Here is a 27124-nt window from a genome sequence, read left to right as displayed (position 1 = left end):
TATCGTTGTAGCTATTGTATTTCAACGTGTCAGTGAAGAATCAATTTATATATTATTAATCTGGAACTTTTGGAAATTACAGGTTTAATGACGAAAACTAGATCCTGTGATAATCTGCTTAATGAAGGAGAGAAGAAAACTGCGCAAAGGAGATGCAGCGACCCGAATTTGGCGCCAGATGTTATGTAAGTACTGTTTTTATTTAAATATTTTTATCTACAATTTTAACTCACCCTTACTGTTTTAATTAAATATAGAAAATAAGATCTGTTTGTTTAATATATATTAATTTTCTAGGAATTTGTCATTGGTAGTAAACGGCGGCCCGACTGCGGAACGCTCCGAGGGCGAAGCTCCTGTACTCACCGACAGTTGCGTTGAACAGCTGCCCGGTGATACGGACACGGAGACCGATCAGGTAATCCTACACGAGTACATTGCATAATTCAAAATTAGCGTTACTTTATTTAATAATTTATCAAAATTATTTAATTAAAAATCTATATTGCTTAAATGAATCTCTAATAAACTGTATAATAGGAAATAATAATTACCAGTTACAACTTAAATTATTAAAGATCTAATAAAAATTGTTAATTATTTTAGGTCGACGGCCTCCACCCAGACCATTTCGAGAACCGCTTGCGCGACATCACGAGCAATTCATCATCCTTGGAACGCGAGCTGGTGGCCGCACCCACCGTGCCAATAAATGAACACACGAGCGACGTTCCAGCGGACACGCCCGAGGAGCCACCTGTGTTCGTTTGCGAAACCTATACCGACGTTCTTGGCATGGCTGAAGTAAGTCGGGTGACAATAATTATTAAAAGATGGTTTAATCAAATATTTAAGTAATATATATATATATATATATATATATATATATATAATATGAATATTAATCATAAATTTAAATTAAATCTTTAAAATGAAAAAATAGGTGATATTCTGTAAAAAACACAATTTAAAAAAAAGCCGTTATTTTCTGTGCTAAATATTTATTTATTATCTCAGGCGGCAAGAGAATCAGCGCGAACGAGAAACATAAGCATAACATGGCGATCTATATCGGAGTCCAGCAACCAATCCTCTACCGGCTTCGACGTCCCGGAGAACTCGCCACAAAATCACACCGAATCTAAGATCACCCGTCTCCAAGAGACACCCATTGACAACCACAACTCCACCGAGGGGGACGCGGTCAATCACAACACAGTGAACCAGCTGACCAACCACAACAGGGAGGTGGGCGACGGGGACGTCAACGGCCTAGTGAACGTTGCCACGAAATTTCTAGAAGTAGACTTGAACGGTGAGAACGCTTTTAATATTTCTTTTAAACTTTATTTACGACATATATTCATTACTTCATTTAATCTATATACTTGTAACGAAATTACTTGAAAAAAGTACAGTCATATGACATATAATTATATTATATAAAAAATTTTGGCGTCATGGAATCGATAAAAAAGATGATAATGCGCTGTTGTAGTAAAACCCTAAGAAGTTCCTCTCGCGGCAGGTGGCGGGTCGTCCAGCGGCGCGAGCTCGGAGAGCGAGGGCGAGGCGGAGCGCCTGGCGGGCGCGCGCGTGGCGAGCCAGCTCACGCTGTGCCCCGCGTCGCCGCGCCGCGCGCCGCGCCCCGCCTGCGCGCCGTGCCCGCACTGCGCCGTGTGCGCGGGCGAGGAGTCGTCGGGCTCCAGCGACGCGTGCTGGTGCGGCGTGTGCGACGGCGGCGCGGCCGGCTCGCGCGCGCGCTGCGTGTGCGGCGCCGGCCTGCGCGCGCACTGCGACTCGCTGGACGGCCTGCCGCCCGCCGCCGACCCGCTGCAGGCGCGGCTGCACCAGATCATCCTCTACCAGAAGGTAACGCTGGTCACGTATAGGGGTACGAACTCTATTGAGAAGTGTATGTTAGTAACCCGAAAAAAAATTTTCGTTATTGTAATCTACTCGGGAATTTCTAAAAATTGAAATGAAAAGTTGATTCAAAGTAGTTGCTGCAGTTCAACGTTGTAATTTATAATATTTGAAATATGAAAGGACTTAATTTATGTAATATTAATTTCCAGTTGTATATTTCACAGAAAGTGGTAGAGGAATTAAGTGGGCAACTCCGCGAGGCGCGCGAGGCTCTCCGGAGAGCGTCGCCCGCGCCGCCGCCTGCGACGCAGCCCGCCACCCAAGCACAGGTATATTCCATTTCTAGGTTGTATTACAAAAATATGAAAATGCTCTGTGTAAAATCAAAAAATTGTGTTAATATGTTGATAATTATAAGTAGTTATAAATTTTTTTAATAACAACTTTTTAATAGTGTGATACTGTAAATTTTACCAAAATTTTAATAGTCACTTTGATGAGTAAAAAACTGTTTGAAAAACATCATTTTGTAATATACTAAACAAGTACCTCGCGGTGCCGCCAGGTGGTCCGCAACGGCAACGGCGGCAGCTCGGCGAGTCGCGGCAGCGGCGGCGGCAGCAGCGCGGCGAGCGGCAGCAGCAGCGGCAGCGCGTCCGAGGTGGAGGTGGGCGAGGAGGCGCGCGGCGTGCTGTGGCTGCCCGACAGCGCCGCGCCGCGCTGCCAGCACTGCCGGAACCAGTTCTGGCTGGCGCGGCGCCGACACCACTGCAGGTGACATACCATACTTATTTTATTTATGAGACATATCAGTGTGAAGTTCACCGGTAGGGTTGGCTCCTACATTTTACAAATGCCCAAGAGTACATTAACGTTCGCCCGCAGACGGTGCGGCGGCATATTCTGCGGCTCGTGCTCGGAGATGAGCCCGTGGGGCGAGCTGGGCGCGGTGCGCGTGTGTCGGCGCTGCCGCCTGCGGTGACGAGCCCAAACCGCCCCCGCCCCGCCCCGCTTGTACACCTTCATAGCCGAATGACGTTAGTGATGTTTAAAACGTCACGAATGTTCCTTCGACGAAATTCGTCTTCGATTCAACGACAGTATTCCTCAATGAACTGCTCACGAGTCACAAGTGACGCGTCGGTCGAACGATTGACTCTCCTATACTAATTAGATATTAATTAATTAACGATTACTTCCAAATCAGTTCTATATTGTTCTAATAAAGTTTACATAATGTTATCGATTTTTGTTTTTTTACTTAACGATAAATTACAACTATCGTGTTGCAAAATATGTTAATAATGAAATACTATCCACAACTCGTCCTAACTCGTCATTAAAAGGCGGCTTCGAAATGTAAATGTAACTATAGAGGGAGATTTTGTACGCTCGTCCGCACCGCGAGTGCGGTCTGACCTGCATAACGATACAATAGTTTGTTTATACTAGTCAGCCTGATTCGTTTAACATTTTAAAACATTGTTTTGTTATTTGTAAGAATGTATGATTCCAAGACTTTTCCACGAGACACCATGACAGTTACTCCCAACTTTACATATATATAATGTTTATATAATCCAATAAATTTAAATTACGGTACATTAAAGTTTAATGTATTTTAAAGTATATATAATTATGTGCTGACTCCGAAATGTATTATTATAGACGATAGGTCCGTAAAAATTACACAACGGGCTAGACACTGTTTGATGGGTCGAAGGATATATCATTTACTAGCGACTCCTAGGGTAAGCTAAAGCTGGACCGGAGTTGATGTCGCAGTTATCTAGTTTTATTTGTGATTTAAATGATTGCCTCATTAAAGTGATGCATAGTTTACGCTAAGCGATTATTTAACGGCAAATTACGCTAGACATCTACGACATAAATGTTAGATAAATTGTGATCATTAGCATAATCAAAATTAGGAGAGGAACTTCTAAATATTTTGCGTTGTGAATGCAAGTGTCGTTACTATGATATAAAAGTTTTCGAAAGTCCAAAAGCGAAGGCTGATTTTGATTTTTTTTTTCAACGAATTTCTTAAATGAATAGTGACACGTATCGTCAACGACTGCTCGTATAGACTGAACTTTTTAAAACTTGTGGCGGATATATATAATGGAATGGTGTAAGCGATTGTACTACGGTGATATATTAAAACCTATTTATTTTATATTATAATGTATATATAAAATAATATGAAGATATTTAAATAATTGTAAATTTTATTATTTTTTATAATTAAATAATTCTTCGTGTTAGTAAAATGTACTTCAATTCGATCGACACCGTGTATAATCGTCTTAATGAGTTAGCGTTAAATGGAATGTAAGATGGGGAACGGTCCACAAAGAAAAGTTCTATACTTTGTTATTTCAGTTTTTCCTACATTATATCGATGAAATCAGCGATTGTTCGCCTTTAAACAATAATTGAATTAATCATTAGAAAATGAGAGAAATGTTCGACTTTTTAAAAGTCTATCGTCTGTTTATCTTTTACTTTTTATTATTGCTTTATATATTTAATGACCGACTTTCTTAGAATTAAATGAAATTTAATAATTGAGTGCCTAAACAGAGTTGAAAAGCAAAATAATTATGCAATAGTTTCTATTTAGTATATCTGACCAGACTAAGTTTAAGGTTTACAGTAAACTTAACATATTAATAAAATAAAAATTGAATAAGCCACCAATGTCGAAAATAACAATTTTTAATAGATGGTTTTTAATAAAAACAAACACAAAAACAATGTAGTTTAATTACAAGCCATCAAATAAAAGTTATGGACGAAATATATTGAATGAATTCCGAAATGAATGGTCTGATCAGGTTCTCTAAGTAACTATTATATTAACAGTTAATAAATGAACATTTAAACAACTTTCGATCCCGTGAGGAAATACGCGCAGTTTTGTATTTTATTTGTGATATTGATTATAATTTTTGTAAAATGCTATATATAAGAGTTTAAAACATGTTGATATACGTTACATTTGTGGTGATTATTTAATCGCGGTGCGTACTCGTTGAATTTATATAATTATTGTTATTAATAATGATTTTAAAGTATAATCTATCAGCTGAGCGTACTTTACTGAACACGATAAGCAATAACAATGTTCAAATGATGAAAATAAAACATTATTTAAGGTAAATTGTAATTGTAGGCTCATACGAGACGCTGTTTGCCATTTAAAAAAATATTGTTAACAATAATTACCGAACGATCGAGAAATACATGTTCTCGCGAGACGTATATTATAAAATACCTTTTAATAAAATATTGACGTGTATTAATTTTTGAATTTGGCACAAGCTAACTATACATATAAAATATTCATTTGTTTTTTTAATGTTTAAGAACTTATATCAAGAATGTGTCTAATTAGTAATGTTTTTTATTGAAAAATGGAATTGTTTCTTGCAAAAATTATAAACCACAATTAAAGCTCGGAGTAACTTAAGTTTTATTGTCGAAGTGCAACTTGTTTGTGACCAATGAATGATATAATGTGGAATAAAGCATATTTAGTTTTATAAGAGATTTTCATTTATTCATAACCTTTTTAAAAGTTTCTTATTTCAAAAATTACAATGTATGGACGGACCGGTTGGCGTGTTTGGTAGATATACTTATATACTTATCTTTCACGTCGAAGGTTGTGGGTTCGATTCCCACCCAAGACAGATGTTTGTGCATGTTGTCTGTTTGTTCTGAGTCTGTGTGTAATTATCTATATAAGTATGTATTTACAAAAGAAAAGTAGTATATGTAATATATCAGTTGTTTGGTTTCCATAGTACAAGCTCTGCTTAGTTTTGGGTCAGATGGCCGTGTGTGAATAATGTCCCAGGGTATTAAAAAAAAAATTATAATTTGCATATGTCAATAGAATATACTAATGTAACGTTCAATGGGGAATTGAGTCTACGTACCTACCTTAAACATAGGCATGCGTCTGATATATTAAAACGAATTCAAAATCCGATTTCAAACATAAATCCATTCGTATCGATTTCGCAATCTAAAAATCCGATTTCAAAAATCGACCAAACCGAACCAAACGCCAACGATCTACAGATCGATACCATTAAAAGATTTCGAATCGACAAATAAAATCACTGGATAGCACCAAACGAATTGTGTATGATACCCAAACGCAAACTGATTACTGCTTACTATGAAATTCGTTTTCTCTCTTTTCAACTGGAAAAAGCGGAATAAAAAGGATAGCGCAAATTTTGCGATTCGGATTTCGGTTTGTTGGTTCTGCTACGGAAATCTATTACACAATCATCGACCTTACTTATAAGTACTTAAAGACTATATTTGCCTAAAAGCAAGCGATTTGGTGATGCGAGGCGTTACCGAAATCGGATATCTAAAATCGGATTTTGAAATCGATTTGTAAATCTGAAATCGGATAAATATCAGTCTGCGTTAAAAACCAAAAATGCCCATGACTAGTCATGGTCTATTATTTTGATATAGATGAGAAGGGAGTAGTACAACGCATGTGGCGCTGTAGTCGCGAGTGTAACCAATAGGAACGTTTCGTTCCTCTATTATGAATGAAGAATGTAATCAACTCATTCCCAAAAAAAAACTTGATAAATATTTTTTCTAAAGATTGCGTTGTCTTATAAATTAAAATAAAATTAATAATTAAATTTGTACTATAAATTAGGCATAATCAATGTTTAGGAATATATAAAAAAAACTGCTTCTTTCATTATTAACTTTTTCTTTAATTCGACCACCGTAGTAATATACCTACTATTAATATGTAGTATATTAGGTACTTAGTACTTACATCCTCTATTGAATACAATATTAAAACAATTCAAGAGACCAGTGTTCATAATTTGTTGATTTAAATATTATTATATTGTTTATAATATCATTATATTAAAATAAACAAATTGTATTTTATTTATAAATTAAAAATAAATACTTATTTTCTTTAGACCGCAGTGGAATACAGTTAAAATAGCGATTATATGTAGTTAATTTTTAAACTACATAAAATTATTTATTGTACAAGAAGTTTAATTGTTTAAAATTTTCGATGATTTCATCTCGATGATAATATTTGTAATAGTTTAAAATTTGAATAATGCTACAACTTGCAACACACAGATGTTTTATCCCTTATACTCGTAATTTTATATATAAAAGTGAAATACTGATTATATTATTTTTATTTCATTACAACTCATTATCATAATATTAAATATCGCAATATTTATACCTATACCAATCTCTCGAGTGCACTCCATTTAAAAACGTCACGTTAAACGTATTTAAATAGAACATTAAATAACTAATAACAACATTAAACTAATTAGCATAGATCATAGAAATGAAAACAATTAAGTACATTAAAACACTTGTAATATACATATACATATTATCATTTTTACTAATTGAATTAGAAACATAGATATTTTTTTTTATTTAATAAAACTGTTATTATTAACATAAAAATAACAACGCAACGAACAAACTTTGTACAGCCATATATAAATAACTACACAAATTACAATTTTAAACAACACAAGGAATTATTTACATACACATGCCTAAGAACATAAAAAGACTACTTGTCCTTGGCTATTTATATATATATATATCAAAAACAAAAAAGGACAAGTAGTCTTTTTATGTTCTTATATATATAATAGGATTAAAAATTATCTTTGGCGAAATAAGAAGTAATAAAAACTACATTATCCTTAATCACTATAACGAAAAATAATCATCAGCGTTTATAGTGCAAATATTATAACTATGCCGCTCAAAATACATAATTGAGTTTAAATCTTGATTAACATTGTAAAACACATTAAATAACCTTCCTTAACAACAGTAGTGGATCACAATGTTTTTATTAACACTATTTAATAAAAAACATTAGCAATCACGGTATAGTACATTGAACTATATTTATAGGCAAATTAAAATATGAAAATTCTAAGTCACACATATTGTAAAAGAAAATTATTAAGACTATTTTTTTTTATTTGTTTTATAAACAAAAAATGTACAGCCATATTTTAAGTAACTAAACAAATATTTTTATGATGACGATAGTTTTAGAATAACTCTTAAATAAAGTTAATTACAAACAATATATATTAATTGTTATATTAGATATTACAAGTGACAAGACACTATTTTTTATATTTTAACAAGATATATTAACACACTGTAAACATTTAGATGACAGTTACTATTTACTTTATTACTATTATTTATGACATATTTTAATAAGGGAATGAGCATAGGCTTATTTTGATTTAACAACTATAAGCACGTCTAAAAAATAGTAACTGCTTGTTAAAGCGTAAAAAAAAACAATTTATTTAAATTGCTTGAAAATTTATATATATATATTTACATTTTTAATGAAATATTTTGTATATTTTGTATACTCTTTACAAACTTCTTCAATTCCTAGCCTTTACAATCTACTGGATGAAACACCGAAATACAATATTTTTATTATATTTTGTATGTCGTATGCATACAAATCTCGCAGCACGGAGTAAACTCTACATCTACTCCTAAATAGAGGTGGTCTTTGCCCAAGAGTGGACCATTTACGGGCTGTTAGTTTTATATTGAATAACTTTCTAATATTAAGTTCAAAGAACCAAAATCTTATATGACTCATACATATCAGACATTGGCACCCGAAGTACAATTAATTAAACTTAAATTTATAAATAAAATAAAATTATAATCTATATTTTATGTTAGTAGTGTGACTGTTATTATATATTAGAGTAGTTTGTACATTTGCGAAACACTTATTTGTTTAATAGGATTCGAAAGGTACTAAAGGTAAGAGTGCTGATGGCGCCGTTAGCTATTGGAAGAGTTTCCCCTAGTGACTCTTTGCGGAACTAACGGGTGACAGTTGCTAGCCTAACTGTTTTAAAAACGGAACGAGTTCTTTGTTTTTTCTTATAGTTTTCAACAGTTACTGGCAATTCTTACTTCTATGAATAAGTACAAATTAATCTTAACAAATTCTTAAAATTTTATAAAAGTATTCTGAAGAAAAGCGCAATTTTACAATGATTTCTAAGATTGTCATCGGAATTAAACTCTTTGGTGTTTTCTATTTTTTTAACATTTGCCATCAATGATTATTATTTATTTATTTGCAAATCTAGTGTTTTTTTATAAACTTACGTAAATATATAACAAATGCATGAGCAAACGATATTTTTTGTTCAAATTCGCTTTTTCATCTATCGTAAGTCTTGCAACATGCCGAAGAGAATGTGAGTATCGACGGTATACAGTCCTATTACATTTTAATAATATTATTTTCTAGTTATAAAATATCTTTGTTAAAATGAATACCATATTAATACTTAAACCAATATTTTATATAATGTTTATATTGTTTTCTTTAATAACTAAAACAAACAAAATAATTAAAAGTTGAAAATATTTGTATTAATCAATTTATGAATACAAATTCGATGACTTACATGGTAAAATTGATTTAAATAAATAACATAGTAAAAATATAACATTTAGTAATATTATATAATAATAATGTTGAGTAATATTATTATATCCTAAAATCGTTTTTAAAAAATATATCTCTGTACAATTCTCTATTATCATTCTTATCTATTTTATCTGTGGTATAGGCCAGTGTAGTTTTGTTTTTTCCTAAAATCCGAAACCAAACGCAAAACTCTATATCGAACTTTATTTATTGCAGAATACATTTCTGGCGAAAACGGTTCAAAGTCGTGATATTTCTTTTTTCGTCTATAAATTCCTTCTCGATTTGCCACCGCACAATTCATGTCATCCTGGTAGAAAAAAAGGAAATTATCCATACTTTTATAAGTATTGTATCGTTTTTTTTTAATTAGCATGTGCCAAAATTCAAGTCCAACCCAATCCTATTTATTCAGTTTGACGCACATTAAAAATAAATAATAGATTCTATTTTAATCATAAGATGTGATAATAATTCAGTTTGTTGAGTCAGCAATTAAATTGTGTTGAGACCATTAAAATAAGCGCACACCTACGTCACCGCCATATATACATAAGTCATAACACGCACTTGATGACGTCACTCGGCGGATAAAAATACTTACTTCAGTTACTGTATGATTGAGAAAATCCAAAATCCCTTGTAACGTTCTCCTCGTGTCCTTGACAAGGATCTCGTAGAACACGATGTGAACCGGTCCCAGGAACTTTTTAAGCCATAGACGATGGAGTGTCTCCCACGTAGACAGCTGATGGAACACGTATGTCGACCAATCTGAAAATATGTGGTATAACGATAGTAATCATAAGTTGGTAATATATTAAAAATTAATGCACCGGACCATTAATTACCGGTCAAACTTCATTTAAGTGCTTATTAGATTACTTTTTTTTTCTTGTATTTGTATCTCTACAGACAGACTCCTTTAGTGAACCTTACCTTTAATTTATATTGATGTTTTTTAATATGGCTGCATGTTTATTACCAGACAGCATTATCAATAAAAATATTGGTTACTATGACAATGTTTAAAAACTATAGTATTATGCAGGAAATGTATAAACCTAAGAATAACTAGTAGACTATAAAAGTATCAAATCAAGTGATCGCGCGTCACGACATCCAACGACTGTTGAGTCTATTTAAGTTTTGCCGGGCCCACGAAATTCAAAGGGAAAAATAAGTATCACATCTGATTATTATACTAAAACAACAATGTTATACACATAAGACAGCATTTTTTTGGTAATATTTCTCTTCTTTTATATAATATATATACAGGTATAAAATGTCTTTGTGAAAATGAATATGCTAATAATTCTTAGGCCAACATTTTACATATTGTTTTATTTGTTTCTTTAATAACTAAAACAAAATAAATAAATAATGAAATTAAATAACTTTACCAACCTGAATTTTTGTTTTTATTTGATTTTTTGAATGCGGACTTCGGAGCTGTTCCTATATGACCCTTGTGAAGCCTATTAAAATCGGCCTGAAATACAGTTCTCTATAAATAAAATTATTCTAAAAAGTAACATAATTAATTAAAAGGAAAACATGGCACTATGAATTTTCTTTGGAGTTATCTTTGAAGTTAAGTCAAATCGTATATTAGAAATACAAATCAGTTATCTTTGGAGTTAAGTCAAATCGTATATTAGAAATACAAATCAAGAACTGTTTATAGTGTATGATACAGCAGAGCTATTGGCAAATCAAATAAGTAAAAATATAGTTTGTATATCTTTACTCCTGCAATTGGAATACAATATAGGTATATTATTACATCAATAATTTAGGAATTTAAATTAAGAATGTGCATAAAATTAGAAACAAATATTCAATTAACATGAGATATTTAAAAAATATATATATAAAAAGAAGAGAAACTTATAAATGAAAAAAAAAAAAACAATTACCGGTCAAACTTCATTTAAGTGCAGAAGCATATTGTTAAAAGCTGCAACACAGAACACTGAAATATGACACAACATAAAAGTATTAAATATATAAATATTATATTTTACTTATGTACTTGATTCTGATGTCACTATCAATAATACACTATTTTTAATTATATTATTTCTTTGAAAAATAGTTCTCCTTTTAAACAATAAGTAATAACTTGATAATTTCCTTAATGATTTTTCTCGACGAGCTCTTATAAAAGAGCTAATATAAATATACACATGCTTTCTTGTTATGTGAGACAATTGTTAAGTAAGCAGTTGTAATAATCAAATTTTATTATTATGGTAAAATTGAATTATGAGTATATTTAGTGATTAATGTAATTAATTTGCTATTTTAAAAGAAGCTGCAAATCAAGAAGCTCTAATAAAAAGTGGTGCATGCATATTATATTTTTTTGGTGGTGGTTATTTTTGTGTTTTATATGTATTTAAAATTCCTTTTGTGCTAACGATGAAGGAAAACATAGTGAGGCAACCTGCATTTTACTGAAATTCTGCTACATGTGCATCCACTAATCAGCATTGGAGTAGCATGGAATGAGCTCCAAACCTTCTGCTCAAAGGAAAAAGAGTCTTAGCCCAGCAGTGAGACATTGATACTTTACTTTTAATTATTTAATTAATTCCATTCATTTCTTGGCTTTAATTATATTGTTTTACTACCTAGATGCATATATATATTTTTTATTTTTTATAGAGATTAGCATTTAAATGGTAATATGAAATTGTTTATAATATTGTCTTCATATTTAAGTAAGATTAAAAAATAACTAAAAACGAAGAGAGACCTTAATTGCAATCAAACTGAAAAAAAATATATAGAAAAGGAATAAACTTTAACAAAAAGTTTAAAAAAAATAAGGTCATATATTAGTTACCAAAATAGCATCTCTAGGGTTTCTGATGAGGAGTATAGCAGATTTAAACTTGTCTACTTCGATGGGTGGTGCTTCATGAGTTTTGACAACTAGTACTGATCCATCTGTCACATTCTCAGCCGGGAAACCATGCATCCGAAGACCATAATCCATGTACACAGAACCTGTTACGATTCCTGGAAGAATGTTTATACTATGATATAATTGTAAAATGATCCAGCAGGTTTTTTTACTTTTATAAAATTATATTCACTTTTTAAATCTTGAAAATATTTTGAATATACATTATGGCTCAGTTTAATTTTCTACAAAATAAACTAGCTTGAACCTAGTTTTCTATTGGATATCAATATTATATCACACCTGTAACCTGTTGCAGTAGGTATCTTAACCAAGTATTTCCACTCCCTGGATATGACACGAGAGCTACTACATTCGGAGACGGTGGAGAACGCCAATGCAGATTCTTACACCAATTCACCCTGGGTGTTTCTCGCAACCCGAGGTGATTTATTAAATTATTGCCGTAATAACTTCTTGCACCTTGCAATGGACGCAACATAAACAAAATTAACGAAAAATAAATTAATACCACCATCACAGCAATAAGAAATGTTAATCTTCTAGGCATTTTTCTCTACACAGCGTTAAGCAAAATATTTTGTCAAAAATAAACAATTTGTTACATTCATGAACTTTATTGAATAAAATTTATCAATTCGATTATTAAATAATTGACAATTTAAATCAAAATTGTAATTACAAAGTAGTCATTTTGTAAACAATTAGGATAGGCCGAATAGGAAACATTCGTTATTAATTGCTATTAAATAATTATTATCTGCTCATTTTGTTTGAATTAAAAATAAAATGTACGTAAAATGACATAAACCAGTGTTACCATTAATAAATAGTTTGATCCTCATATATTAAAATACTTCGCGTATGGATTTGCCAGAGTAAAATTATATTCGAATTGAATGCAAATCATTTTTAATAATAATAGCTTCTCTACTAATGTGTTAATATTGAAATTATAATTTACTTATTCGAATCGTATAATTTTGTTGTTAGTTCGATAATAATAATGATCGATACATTGCATTCCTACAAAGGAAAAGCTTAAAAATGTAAGAAGCCTCAGCCTAACCTTGCCCAGACTTTGTCCGCATGAACCTATAGACATTTATATATAAAAGAACCCAAGAAGTCACGAACAAAAGTAACAATCGAAACTGTCACCAAACACGCGGCAATTCTATATAAGTAATTTTACTATAATCATTTTTTTTGCAAATTCAATCTTACACGAATCGCTTAAAATTGTTTTCACAAAGCAGTGTACAAAAAGCAATATAATTTTAAAACCAAAATTAGCCGGTAGGATGGAGTGAAGACGAATATTATTTATACTGCTTATTTTTATACAACATTGCATTAGTTTTTAAGAGTTTGTTAAATCGTGTTCTAAACACGTATTTATTCTTTTGTCTCAGCGTAAATATGTATTGGGCAGGACATGTGTATAAATCAATGAAACAAATATTTACTGGTAAAATTATTTATTTAATTTTTTGGTTCAAAAAATATAAAAAGAACATATTATCGCAACTAAGTAGGTACCTATTTAGTTTAATGTTTAGTGATTGGGTAGCGAGCTACCAGCCCGCGAAACTCAAATTTCAAGTTTCAGGGTATGCTACTACGGATCACTCTTAAAAACTTTAAAAATATAATAATTTTTTAAACTGACATAGCAACAACAGGAAACACATTAATTTACTTGGAATAAATTTAGTTTATTGTAGAGTTGTCTTTTTAAATTCGATTTCAGGTTTTCTGATGTTTTCTTTGCGATATAATGTAAACGAATGCCTATAAACTTTTCTATAATTGCTTTTATAAGAGTAATTTTTAAAGTTTCTACTATTTTATAACATATTAATATTTAATATATATAAAGTTTATGACAACTTTAACACAAAAAGTTCAAAATTATTAATTAAAAAATTAAACATAATAAAAAAAATCGACTCTATTGACTAAGATACAGGGTCATATGTATTATACGACTATATACGACTAAAATAAAAGGAGGCTGTTATGCATATTTCTTACACTGACAATGCGATCATTGAAATTTGCTGTATTATACTTGGACCAATGTCTGAAGTTTTGAGACAAATTAAATCAAAATTACATATTGCGTTATATATGAAGTCAAAAAAAAAAACAACAAAAACAAACCAATAAACACTTTTGCTTACCGAAAATACGATATCCCATCCTTTTTTAACGTTCTTGACCTAATATTTTTACAATTTCTCAACGAACACTTTTAAAATGCGTGCAGTGACGCGGGCGTAGCGAGACTATTTGAAAATTTAAATTCAACATTGTGCGCTAATTTTATGCGGACGTTTTTGAGACGCTGTGTATGTATCTTGGGTTTTTTATATATCAATGCCTATAGACGAAGTGCCTATAGGTTCAGGTTGTGGGCAATAGGCATGCCCACCCTGTCCACAACGGTGAAACCGCTTGCTGTGAAACTGATATAAAAACCTCGAATTGGCCTTTGAAAAGTAGAACATCAAATCATACAAATTGATACAGATAACATACTTACTCTTTAAAATCCAAATAACATATTTAAACACATTAAAAAAAATCACAAGTCACACCAATAATGAGTTAATAACTTTACCTTTCTGTCCGCCAACAAAATAGTGGCTTTAAATTAACGCACGTCTTTTTTTTAACAATGCTGTTGTATGGATCAAGGATAAAATAAAATAATAATAAATGACTTGAAATTTAGCAGTTACTCTTTTGACGACGCTCGCTAAGAACTGATTTTACGCAAATCATATCAAAAATAAAATTTTGCAATCTACCCATGTAAAAGTCGGGTAGGTAGTTCAATACTGTTACTTATTGATTGTCAAATTAAAAACCACTAGTTCGGAAAAGAAAATACGACGGTTTATATATTTTTTGTAAGATTTTGTAGTTGTTTATTTTTTTTTTAAATATAATAAAGAAATGACTAGATGACATTTTGATTACCAAGGTGTGCTATCATAGATACTATATACTACTAATATCTATACTATAATGATATCTACTAATATCATACATGAATCACTAATTGTATTTACATTTTTTATTTCTATTTTAGCAACAGTGACATTATGGTCTGTCTGCTGTCTGGGATCTATTGTAGACCCGTATACAACTATACATTGCCCCACTATAAAGTTAAGCGCTCTATGCAATTGAATAACAGGAGTAATTAGCTTGTGTTTGTTCCTTGTACCAATGTTATAAGTATTATATTTACCCAGAAAATCATTAATATATTTTTGAACATACATAACATTAAAAAATATGTATTAAGATGCACAGTTAATGTTTTAATTTCTTTAAATTGGTGCCTCAATGATTCTTTAGCTCCTAAGTAGGACTGCATGTATGCTCTTTTTTAGCACAAATAGTGCATGCTGCATAACCCCAAAGCATAATTTTGTATGGCTATTGGCATTATGCTGTAAAAGTAACTGAAATATTCTAACAATTATGATGTCCCACGAACTGCTTTCAGCCACGGCGGCCATTCTTATAGAAGACTAGACAACTGCCCAAGACATATTCTACTGCACAAGTGTGTATGCAAAAAACAGATGCACTGTAAATTCTCACTCTTAATCTGATGGGAAATCTAATACAACATGCTTTCCGAGGCTAGGTAGTGTTCATACTTTTCATAATTGATTGATTACTACTTATAAATTTATTTAAACCCTGCAACAACATACTTGTAGTACATTAAAAATATGATCAAAAACAAAATTATTGTATATAATTTAATAAAAAATATTCAATTTACAATAAGTTATAATATCATAAATATATTTTATAGTATTTTGTATCTTGTTTAGAAGAACATGTTAAAATGTTCTTCTAAACAAGATACAAAATAGTTGACTAATATCTATGAATTACATTTGATTCACAAAACAGGAAAAGGGCTAAGATGTATTGGAAATTCGAATCTTTCTCAATATTGTATGGCAATTTTCAATATTTCCTGTGCAAATTTCCAAATACATTTGTAGTGGCAGAACTCTAGGTGAATTGATTTGTAGTAAAATTTTTCTTGCTGTAATTAAATCTCCCCTCAGTATATGACATACTGCAGCTTTAGCCCAAACAGACACTGCAATCATATCTCTCATTTGAGATGGTAGGATTGAGACTAAATCGTGAATCATAGGAGGATGCAAGTGATCCACCGCATCTGTTATTTTATCTAAGTTAATCAACGCTTCGGCAGCATAAATGTGCGCCCAAGCCTTCTGACAAGTTGTTGCATCTGATTGATTCAATAATTCATTAGCACTCATTAGAGCCGACAAAGGATCTTGCAAATGAAGAAATATATAACTCTGAAGGACTAAGATTGAATTCTTCAGGTCACATCTTTGTTTCCAGTTTATGGGAGGGCCCGGTGGAGCCTGAATTGAAGCAATACTTGTGTCAGATAATGTTTCCTGATCAGGGAGTAAACTTATTGCATTTCTCAAACAAAGGGCTGCAAATTCTAGTGAAAGCGAAGGAATGGCAAATGATTCACCAGATGTTGAATACTTTTCCTTATTTTCTTTGGATAGAAGAATTTTTGTATGGGGTCCACTACCTAGCTTCTTGACTGTAAATTGTTGTGCTTCTTCATTACAGCATTTCTTGACACAGCACTCTGCAAGTCTTAGCCATATTCGAGGATTATTGGGATAGTGACGAGCAGCTTCTACTAAACACTCAAATGCTCCTTCAGAGTTATTAGCAGCTAACAATGCCAACCCTAAATTATACACATAAAGAGGTCTGTCCTTACATGCTATCAACATTTCACTATCCTCACTTTCTATTGCCCTAAAGTGCTCTTTGACGGCATGTTGAAAATATTTTATGGCCAAAAATGGTTTTTTTATAGATAAATATATAACACCAAGGTTGTTATTAATAGCAGCCCAAATATCTTCCCCTTGAGTTTTTAAATCATAATTAAATTTCATTGTTTTATAAAGACCAAGTGTGTTGGCTGAATCATTTGTGTCACCGTTTACAAACTTTTGTTGGGCTATAATAAAAATGTTTTCAATTGAATCAGGCTTTAAGTTTACCTTTTGTCCAAGATATAGCTGCGCTCTACAAACTAGCCTTTCATATAATTCACTCACTTCATTGTTTGACTTTAGTGGCTCACCATGATTTTTGGCTATTTCCAATGTCTTTTCATATGTTCTTCGACACAATGTAGCTTCAAGCAATAGTAGTATGATTCTATGATGTAATTTAGTGTCATTAATATTCTTACAGGTTAATAACTTTTCTAATACAACAGCACATTGATAGTAATAGCGCGAGTGATATAGTACCACGGCGTAATTGTATAACAAGCAAGGCATGTTTAAATCTTTTATATCAACATCAGAAAAGTTAACTCCTATAAATTGTGTTATTGATTTTTTGAATGTATCAATACTTTTCATGTCACTAATAGCAAATTCAACGACAGCTTTGTTGTGTTGTACTCGTTTCAAGAGACTGCTGTTGTTGCCGACCATAGCTTCCAATTCATTTAAATGTTGCATTGCACCTGCGTAGTCTTTTTTTAGATAACACTGATGAGCAAGGAAAGCTGGCTCGTCTTTAGAATTTGCCATGGCTATAATTATATATTGTAATAAGATATTTAAAATATTTTGTAACTATACACAATAACAAGAGTAACAAGTTATAATTTTCAATGACTTGACACTGACATGTCGAAGTGACAGGGGCGTTTAATACAGAGTACAAAACCACCACGTTTCATTACAACTTCGCGCTCAGTGTAAACACCTTTTTTCACTTGAACGATTAATCAGTTGTGATTCGTTGACGGAAACGTAAACCGAAGGGATGATTTGTGTTAAATATATCAAACAATAATTAAGTGGTCAAAATTGACAATACATATAGGTGTTCATTTAGTTTTAATTGCACCAGCATTGCATTATGTTTTTAAATTTAAAAGGTGAAAGAGAAAATTATATATAACGTAGTCATATTGCTTTATTTGTAAAGATTTACAAAAAAAAATCTTAATACAGTCTATGAATTTAATTATAATAATATACATTAATTTAGGCCAACCCGCGGTAAACTACGTAAATTACGTAAACCTTACAGTCAATGAAAGTTAGTATGTGCTTAGTCAATACAAATTAAAAGTTAAGCACTGTTCGCCTCGCAATATGTGAACAGCTACTTAAAATTAATGTTTTATACTTTGTGATTTTATTCATAAAGAAATTCAATAGTAGTTACAGAGTGTGCTTTCAAATTTAACGTCGCTTGTTTGTTTCTATTTTTCAAACGAATGGATCTAGTTTGGCCACTGAAACAAATACAAACATGTTAGCTTTAAATAATCAATGAATATTGAATTTCACGGAAATTAGGTAAAATAACTTACTCATTGTATACAACAACCACGATCGTGTTTTTTGGCGTTACAAAAGCCACATGACGCAAGTGTGAAGTAAAGAAGTGCTTCTTCTCTAGAACTTTGATCCTTATTGAGTCACGTGGTATGAATTTTGAGAAATGTCCCATAGCGTAATACATAGGTTGTTTCAGAAACTCCTGTTTGTCTTTATCCACGATGATAGGGGAATCGACGTAATTCGCAGCCCAATTTGGTCCTCCACCCATATTTAGACACAAGTTCCAATCTATCCATCCAACTAAATTGTAGTTTAAATCCTAAAAACAATATTAGAAAATATATTTCAGAATTAAGAACATACTTAACATTTTTGTTCAAATTTCTTTGTCCTATTTTGTATTGAGGCTAAAGATGGCTGTATGTTATAACGTGCTTATGAAAATGTATTCTGAAAATAACCAGAAAAAACTGTAAGCATAATTACTTCTAAAATGTCTTCTATGTATGATTTCGCTCTGTCCCACGAACCGAGTAATACCTTTTCTTTTTGCCACGGGAAGCTACCTTTAAATATTAAGTACACAATTAATAAAATAAAAATAGATAATTCGTTATTGATGTCTCAAACTGAAAACTAGAAAAATCACAAATATAAATTTTTTAACTTCATTTGAATATTCATTTTAATTTACCTTCACAAGCTTCTGTAGATAAAATGATTTTATCAGGATGTGTTAGCGTCACCGCCTTAAATACAGCGGCGGGTACAAATTTGTCAGTGTAGTAGTGTACTGCGATACCATCGATGTAGTCTAATGCTTTTGGGTAACGTGAAAACATCTAACGATAAGAAATTACAACGATTAATTTACTTAAAGTTATAAGTAAAAAATAAAATATTATATATTATTAGTTTACATATAAAATAAAAATATTTTTCAAGGAATATGTTCATATTATTTAATAGTATCAGCACCTATACCTAACTGCAAGAGGAAGAAAAAACCACGTTAAATAATGTTTAATCAACAACTATGATTTTTTATATACAAAAATAAATAAATACGATAATTGACGAAATGAATAAATTGTTATTTATTAATGAAATATTAAGATGATACTTCACTAAGCTTTCTATGAGCTTATACAGGCAGATAAAGTTTTAATTTTTTAGAAAAACAATTTTCATTGTAAAAAAAAAAGTTATTATTATTTTAGTCAACATAAAAATGATTATAGCTTATTTCAGTCGAAGAGATTATTCCACGTGATTAGCTTATAGCTTTACTATATTCTGGATAACCTACAGTTCTTCTATATCTTTATATATATAATTCTTCTATTCGTGTATATGTCACTGCTATTATTTTGTTATTATTTTATCACCCGTACGCAGTCTGGTGAGTTTATATATTATATATGTAATACAACACTATTGTACATAAATACCATATCGACTTTAAATTTAATTCCAAAGTTCCGCTAACTTCGTCGACATTCAAAATGCAACTATTCAAGCGAGATCTTGACCAATGTTATCACGTCAATTTGATGTCGAATTGTTTATTTGTCCGTAGTATAAGCTGTAGGTCCGTAGTATAGATACTGTGGACTTATTTTAGACAACTTTTTGTGTTAATAGATACCTAATATTTGTGATTTTAATAACAATAATAATTTATTTATTTAAGTAACAAGACTCATATACAAAATTACAAAAAAAATAAATTAAACACTACTATCTACTACTTATATAATAAACTGGTCCAGCTAAAACTTTACAACAGCGGTTTATAAATATACTATTTTGACAGCGTTTGTTAGATTTCAATTATAAAATTGTAAATTGCATTTTCATATTATATCGACCAAAGTAATATATGTAATGCTTATACTATTGCTATAAATCTTTTTTTGAAACGGCCTGTGAATGTCCCACTGCTAGGCTAAAGGCCTCCTCTCCTCATTTTGAGGAGAAGGTTTTGGAGCTTATTCCACCACGCTGCTCCAATGCGGGTTATATATAAATCTTTAGTCTCCTTTAATTACAAATACGTATAAAGTGAATATACGAGTTTGTAATTGATACGTAAATAGTGAATTGGTGGTTTATAACTAAGGGAGTCTGGTACCGAACAATGCAGCCTGGACTGTAGTCCTGGTCAGCAGGTCTTCAATTGTCATAGCCCTTCTACTTCGTTCCGAACACATTCCATTAAATAACTTTGGTTTTCTTATGGGTAAAACACCTTCACTTAATCGCAGTGTGTCATAGAAAACACGTATTATGGTACGTGTCTTCTATGATAATTGAGTGTGCTCAAAATGAAGCTGAAGTTGGGTTGGTGTATTTAAGACAGACGAATCCGCCATAGAGCCGACTTACGCATGGTTATGCGTAATGTCAAATATTTTAGAAATAATCAAAAGAATATTTTTCCGTAGACGATTTTCTACTTATTTCTGATTAGTCATATACTCGCATATGGGAGTGAGTATATTTGAAACCTTATATCATAACACACTTGTTAACTCACCACATTGAACCAGTACGGTATAGTGGCTCTTTGATCGTCACCAGCTAATAGTTTGAGATCTTTAAACGCCGATTTGCGGATTGTTGGTCCTAAGTTGTTCAAAATCCATTCACCCTAAAAAGGTTTTATTTAATAAGTATGTTAACAATTTGTCATAAAATACTAAATTTAGTTTTCTGTATTCTGTAAATGTAAAGTTATACAGATATCATTTTAACAGATACTTATACTTCTTTTTTTTTATATGAAATAGGTTGAGGGACGGTAAGAGATATACCAATTCTACCACCAAGTAAAAGTATTTTCTCTATTTTAACACACATAAAATTAATTAAAGTATCAGCCTCTTTATATTGCAAGGCAAAGCCTCCTTTACTCTTTGAGTATTTGAACTTATTCCGTTGCGGGTTGGGAGATGCCAAAGCGGAAATTTTGTCACCCGACACATGTAGGTTGTCTCACGACGACTCTCTTCACCGCACGCGATGAAATATTAAATAAATACAAATTAAACACGAAAACTTCAAGTTTGTACTTTTAAGTACTTTTTCTAAAAACTGATCCTTCTCGTGTTTTTTACGTAAGCTAATGTTCTATTCAGTCATAATGTTTTACCATTTCCGTTATATCCCATCCGAGAGAGTTAAATGATGCCAAGGAAAATAAACCATTAATGGGTTCATTGGTTGTAGTTATCCCCCAAACAGGTATGCCCGATTGATTATATTGTTCAATAAATCTGAAAATTTGATAAGAAATTTTATATTATTAGCGTAAGTGTTGGTGGTGATCGATAGTCGCACATCGGATGGTAGAGTTGTCTTCGTATCGTAAATCAAAAGCGCATATAAAAAAAAACGTTTCATATATGCAGAAATCGCATAAATGTGATGTGAAAACTTCCACGGCTCGTTTCTCATAACTCAGAAATGATCGATGATACAGATTATTGTATCTGTACAATATTGTATAAACAATTTGTTTAATTTAGAACATTCGACATTTTTCTTAACTAGTGATATTATTGTAAATATATTTACACAAAGCCGTCTGTTCCTAAGGTGTATATATAACTTAATGCCTGTGGTATAGAACAGCCGACTGATACAAATTTTAAATGAATACATAATACAGTGTCACAATATAAATGGTCGTAAAGCTTTAGAGCGTTAAGTTGTTGAAGTATTTTTAATTCGATTATCATAAACATTGAGCAATATGTATTCATAATAGATAGAAAAAAATGAAATATAACAATTTTTAATCGTTCTGCATAAAAGTTACTGCATAAATATAATTGTCTTAACTGTGCCTCCGCTGTTCAATTCAGCACTTACTTCAAGTGGTAGTCCGCGTAGGTCTGGTAATATTGACGCTTGAGGCGGCTGTACCCTCCATAAGTCTGGTGAGTCTTCATCCAGAGGGGCGGAGACCAGGTGGTGGCGACAATATGCACGGGAGCCGTTGCTACTTGCATGATAGATTTTATCATTGGTATCTAGAAATAATTCTAAATTGAAATGGCAGTGTGACATGAAAAGAGACAATTTATTTCGTGATAATTATTATTGCCGGATAGTAGGTTTTCATCTTAGATTCTAACAAATTTGCTGTCACTTCAATTTGAATCTGGTACTACATATTAGGAATTATCGTTCGATACAGTGCGCTTGTGCAATTGCAACCTATTTTTCATATTAATCATCAAAACTTTTTAGCTCTCAAATGTATTGTGCAATTGAATATCACTATATGCACGAAATATTGGCAGTTTACCGCATTGCAAATGCATATAATGTTATTATCTGCTGGTAAAGACGACTATTTACAATATTGAGACATTTGCTTTTTTAGTGTATATTATTTGTAACTTGGTTATGACTTGATTAAATTTATTGGCAAAATTGTACCGTTGATTAAAAAAAAAAGATTTAGATATGTTCTACTTTATATAATGTGTCCTCTGGAGCAAGTTTGTAGTTGGATAGATGCGTGTCGTTTTCAGGCGATTCGTTGTAAGCATATGCGTGGGTCGAGAAGTCAGTGCCACCGATGGGTACGCGGAGCATGTTATACTCGAGGCCATTCTTACTGAAGTAAGAACTGCAACAGATACAACCACTACTTCAGCACCAGAGCTGACGGCAAACCGGGGTGCCTGCCCTGAGCAGCTTAGTAAACCTTACCTATGTCAATAAATTATATCATAACCAATAAAATAAATAACAAAGATATCAATTACATAATTGCTTTTTTTTTTTTTTTAAATTACACCACAAATATCGTTTATGGCATTGCTGTAACGGTACTACCTCACATTACAAATGTACATATATAAATTATGTGGATTATGATTATCAAAATATAAGTTTTTAGTCGTTTTCCTAATCTACTAACACAACGATCCAGTTGCGGGTTTGTTGGAGTTGGATCGGAATAGAATTGGCTCCCAGTTACGATCTTTTCTCTCTCGCTCTTGGTTTCTTTTTTTGAGGGATATATAACAAGGGAATAATAATAATAGAACCGGGAACGTATCATAAATATAACAAATGAGTAGAATTGGCCCCCGGGTTAGATAGCAGCAGCAGCGCAGACTACTTCGTTAATGTCACGTAAGATAAAGACGATGCGAAGGAGATTGGTACTACATCTTTTTCTGATATTATTTACGTGATATGATAATCACAATAAACATATGTATTTTACAGAGAGTATTAATAGACTTTGTGATAAAATCCACTTCAATAATGACTTTTTTTTATATGCGCCGGGATGGCAAATGACTCTACTCCACCTGATGGTAAGTGGTAGTAGAGTCCATAACGCGACGATGGTCAGTACAGTTGGGAAGAATGTTCTGTACTAGCCGTCCCCGCCTTGCCGGCCCGCAAGATGCCTCTTCACGCCTCGTTTGAAGGAACCCGGGTTGTAAGAGGAGGGGAACACGTAAGCTGGTAAGGAATTCCATTTTTTGGAAGTGCGACAAAGAAATGAGTTGCCAAATTTCTTTATGCGCGATGGAATTGATATCACAGTTAGGTGATGACATCGAGAGCCAGCACGCGTAGACTTATGAAAATAATGACTACCTATATAGCTGCTACCATACCAGAAAGAAGAATAGTGTTAAGAAATATAATATTTTCCCGATTCAAGTTACCTAGACAATCTGTTCAATTGTTCGTTATCTAATCATAACTTTTGTTTCAAATGAAATAAAATTTTCCTCTTCGTAATCTATAAAATGTATAAATATATTTTTTATAGAATAGCAAGGCGGACGAGCACATGGTAAGTGGTCACTAACGCCCATAGACATTGGCATTGTAAGAAATGTTAACTATCGCTTACATCATCAATGCGCCACCAATCTTGGGAACTAAGATGTTATGTCCCTTGTCCCTTCAAACCGGAACACAACAATACCAAGTACTGCTGTTTTGCGGTAGAATATTTGATGAGTGGTTGGTACCTACCCAGACGAGCTTGCACAAAGCTCTACCACCAGATGTTAATACACATATACGTCACACCGTTCCACATCGTTTAAAGGACCGTCATAGCAATGCTAACACTCATAACAATTGGTATGATCGCTAGAATAATATCGCATAATATAATATTATCCTTATTATATTATGATAAATATAATATATACTAATAAAATTTAAATAAATGTGAATTATGCAAACCTAAGATTCAAAAATATTAATTTTTTCAATTCATTTTCATAATTTCATTAAACAACTGTTCTGATGTCTGCTATCTATCATCTATTTGATATATAAACTTATTTTAAAATTCTTAATTGTATTAAGCCTTTGTAAAACTTAAGTATGTTTGCACAGCTTGGGGCAAAATTTTCGCTTTGTCATTAGAGAAGTTTTATTTACTTAGTTACATAAAATAAATTTGCAATATACCGTGAATGTGTTAGAAATATATGGTGAAATAGCAATTACCGGATAAGATAATCCTGAAGTTCAAGCGGTAGAGTTTTCCAATTTATTGCAGCAGAGTCAGTTACCGCTCCTCCGAAACCTTCAACTATCTGGTATTTTATGGTTGGGAATAATTCCAATGTTGTTAAGCAGCATGATTCTGATGATATAATTATAATAATTAATTTGCGTAACATAAAGTGATGTGATGAATAAAATAACAGTTATTCATACCAATGTGTGAAACATTCCAGGTCCCACGATCTTTTTTGAAGCGTAATCCATCCTGTAAATATAAAAAAACACCAGGAAAAAGATAATAGAAGAATTTATTATATTATAAGTAATTTTATACATATATATATATTACTTAAGATAAAACACAATTATTTTAACTTAGTTTTATTTTTATATATATGCTATCGGTAATGAATGTAATCCGTTATTTTGTACAATACCGGAATAGTTCTTGTAAAACGAAATTATTATAGTTACAGTATATTTTAATTTTTTTCTGGATAACTTCATGATGATGAATTCAATGATTCAGTCATTCATTATATTATATTATGTGCACAAGTTATTTATAGAAAAGTATAAATGAGATAAATTTTTTTACCTTCGACGAAGTATAAGTTACGAAAGCTCCTTTCAAAGGAATTTCTCTTGTAATATCATCGCAATAAGATGTGTTGCAGACACAGACTACAGATTCATTAGGAATACGTCTTTCTGCACATGGTATGTCTACTAAAAAAATATACAGGTTTATAACGGACGATAGAATATTCAATAAAAAATAAATCATATAAAAATTATTATACAAAATATCTGTTAAATTATTTAATCTTCTATTTTGTAATATTAATATAAAACTTACCAGCTAAAATATAAGTAAAAGTTGTTAAAATGAATATAAGTCCAAAGCACTTCATTGAATTATTGAAAATAAAAAACATATTTTATCGTTCGCACGACTGCAGTGAACGCGACCGAATGATATTGGCAATTATAGTCAATTGAAGTTCAACGGTATCCTGAGGTCATCAGACAAACAACAGATTGTTTATTTTAATTTATGTCGAAAATATAAAATAATAACTGTAAATACAGGAATCTTGACAACCATAATCATTATGTTTGATAATATTAACATATAGTAAGCTGCTTATGATTGAACAGCTTATTATATATTTTTATCAGTTGGTTTTTAACACATTCGCTGTGCCGTTATACATTGTGTTAGTGAACCCTCTAGCAGGGTTCTCGGCAGTACATATAATAAAAGCCTTGAGCCCACGTTGTGGGTTGTTGCTATACGGTAACTACTCGTGATAAAAAACGCTCGGATATAGTTAAATTGGATATTTTTCGGATCGTTTTGCTATAAGCTTTATTTTTCGAGGCATTCCCGAGCTTATTGATAGTGAAAACTTGCATTCAATGAAAAATGAGAAAGTTAACAAAAAGTTATTTCACTCGCTCCGATCCTGTGACAGTGGTCTTCAACCTTTTTGTAGTTTTCATGCTGTTTGCTAATAATAATAAATAATTCATTGAACATTTTCTTAAAATACATTTTAGAGTATTTTACGATTATATTTTTGTTTTGCACCCTCCTACTAAAACTCGCCTTGTCAAGCAATAAATAATTTATTATTATTTCGAAGCAATTACACAAAGTTCATTCTTATATATGATAGCCAATTCTGCTGTCTTTAATTTTTCTTGTTTAAATCGCAATGGTGTGTCTTTTCTATTTAAATTTAATGTTCCTGTGCTGTTATTATACAGCATTTCATTCTGTAGATTTAACAATTCTTCTGCTAACCCTACGCTAGTATACAAACTATCTGTATATCTGTGGGTCTAGTGGCTACATGC

General features: G+C 31.8%; 4 protein-coding genes across 9 annotated transcripts in view; 1 reads left to right on the top strand and 3 right to left on the bottom strand.

The window, feature by feature from the left end:
• LOC126775517 (myotubularin-related protein 4) overlaps positions 1-5420 on the top strand; it is an 85213-nt gene extending 79793 nt beyond the window's left edge. For 4 of the 5 annotated variants that reach the window (XM_050497518.1, XM_050497515.1, XM_050497514.1 and 1 more), the window contains 8 exons: positions 83-185; positions 298-418; positions 607-804; positions 1018-1315; positions 1514-1872; positions 2094-2198; positions 2435-2643; positions 2755-5420. In XM_050497518.1, coding sequence (XP_050353475.1) covers positions 83-185; positions 298-418; positions 607-804; positions 1018-1315; positions 1514-1872; positions 2094-2198; positions 2435-2643; positions 2755-2851 — 1490 coding nt within the window. In that variant the 3' untranslated portion in view covers positions 2852-5420. The remainder of the gene's footprint in view (positions 1-82; positions 186-297; positions 419-606; positions 805-1017; positions 1316-1513; positions 1873-2093; positions 2199-2434; positions 2644-2754) is intronic. The other variant, XM_050497517.1, reaches the window with a different exon arrangement.
• Positions 5421-9496: 4076 nt separating this feature from the next.
• Positions 9497-12927, bottom strand: LOC126775579 (WSCD family member AGAP003962). Its single transcript, XM_050497619.1, has 5 exons — positions 12627-12927; positions 12264-12439; positions 10820-10904; positions 10014-10183; positions 9497-9719 (listed from the first exon to the last, which is right to left on the bottom strand). The coding sequence occupies exons 1-5, from the start codon at positions 12892-12894 to the stop codon at positions 9537-9539; spliced, it is 882 nt and encodes a 293-aa protein (XP_050353576.1). The 5' UTR covers positions 12895-12927; the 3' UTR covers positions 9497-9536.
• Positions 12928-16219: 3292 nt separating this feature from the next.
• On the bottom strand, positions 16220-18091 carry LOC126775532 (CCR4-NOT transcription complex subunit 10-A). The gene has a single exon (XM_050497545.1). It carries the CDS (start codon positions 17990-17992, stop codon positions 16295-16297), a length of 1698 nt encoding a protein of 565 aa, XP_050353502.1. The 5' UTR covers positions 17993-18091; the 3' UTR covers positions 16220-16294.
• A 274-nt stretch (positions 18092-18365) lies between these two features.
• LOC126775540 (lysosomal acid glucosylceramidase-like) lies at positions 18366-26250 on the bottom strand. Of its 2 annotated transcripts, none has more exons than XM_050497556.1 (12): positions 26121-26250; positions 25860-25987; positions 25475-25526; positions 25262-25400; positions 23243-23399; positions 22634-22794; positions 21912-22035; positions 21297-21410; positions 19452-19599; positions 19244-19323; positions 18787-19076; positions 18366-18708 (listed from the first exon to the last, which is right to left on the bottom strand). In XM_050497556.1, exons 1-12 carry the CDS (start codon positions 26197-26199, stop codon positions 18609-18611), a joined length of 1572 nt encoding a protein of 523 aa, XP_050353513.1. In that variant the 5' UTR covers positions 26200-26250; the 3' UTR covers positions 18366-18608. The 2 variants fall into 2 exon arrangements, with proteins under 2 accessions (XP_050353513.1, XP_050353512.1); XM_050497555.1 differs by having other exon boundaries at positions 25860-25990; positions 26121-26242.
• Between the last annotated feature and the right edge of the window lie 874 nt (positions 26251-27124).

Source organism: Nymphalis io, chromosome 18 (assembly GCF_905147045.1).
Source record: "Nymphalis io chromosome 18, ilAglIoxx1.1, whole genome shotgun sequence".
NCBI lineage: Eukaryota > Metazoa > Arthropoda > Insecta > Lepidoptera > Nymphalidae > Nymphalis > Nymphalis io.
Note: the sequence above shows the minus strand (reverse complement) of the source record. Positions and strands in the feature narration are given on the sequence as shown.

Coding starts and splice junctions, on each gene's coding strand:
- LOC126775540 (XM_050497555.1), bottom strand. CDS start 26,199: ATGTTTTTTATTTTCAATAATTCAATGAAGTGCTTTGGACTTATATTC. Junction 25,991..26,120: donor TTTTACTTATATTTTAGCTG/GTAAGTTTTATA, acceptor ATATTTTTTTAG/TAGACATACCATGTGCAGAA. Junction 25,527..25,859: donor TAACTTATACTTCGTCGAAG/GTAAAAAAATTT, acceptor TTATATTTACAG/GATGGATTACGCTTCAAAAA.
- LOC126775532 (XM_050497545.1), bottom strand. CDS start 17,992: ATGGCAAATTCTAAAGACGAGCCAGCTTTCCTTGCTCATCAGTGTTAT.
- LOC126775579 (XM_050497619.1), bottom strand. CDS start 12,894: ATGCCTAGAAGATTAACATTTCTTATTGCTGTGATGGTGGTATTAATT. Junction 12,440..12,626: donor CCTACTGCAACAGGTTACAG/GTGTGATATAAT, acceptor ACATTCTTCCAG/GAATCGTAACAGGTTCTGTG. Junction 10,184..10,819: donor AAATAAAAACAAAAATTCAG/GTTGGTAAAGTT, acceptor ACATATTTTCAG/ATTGGTCGACATACGTGTTC.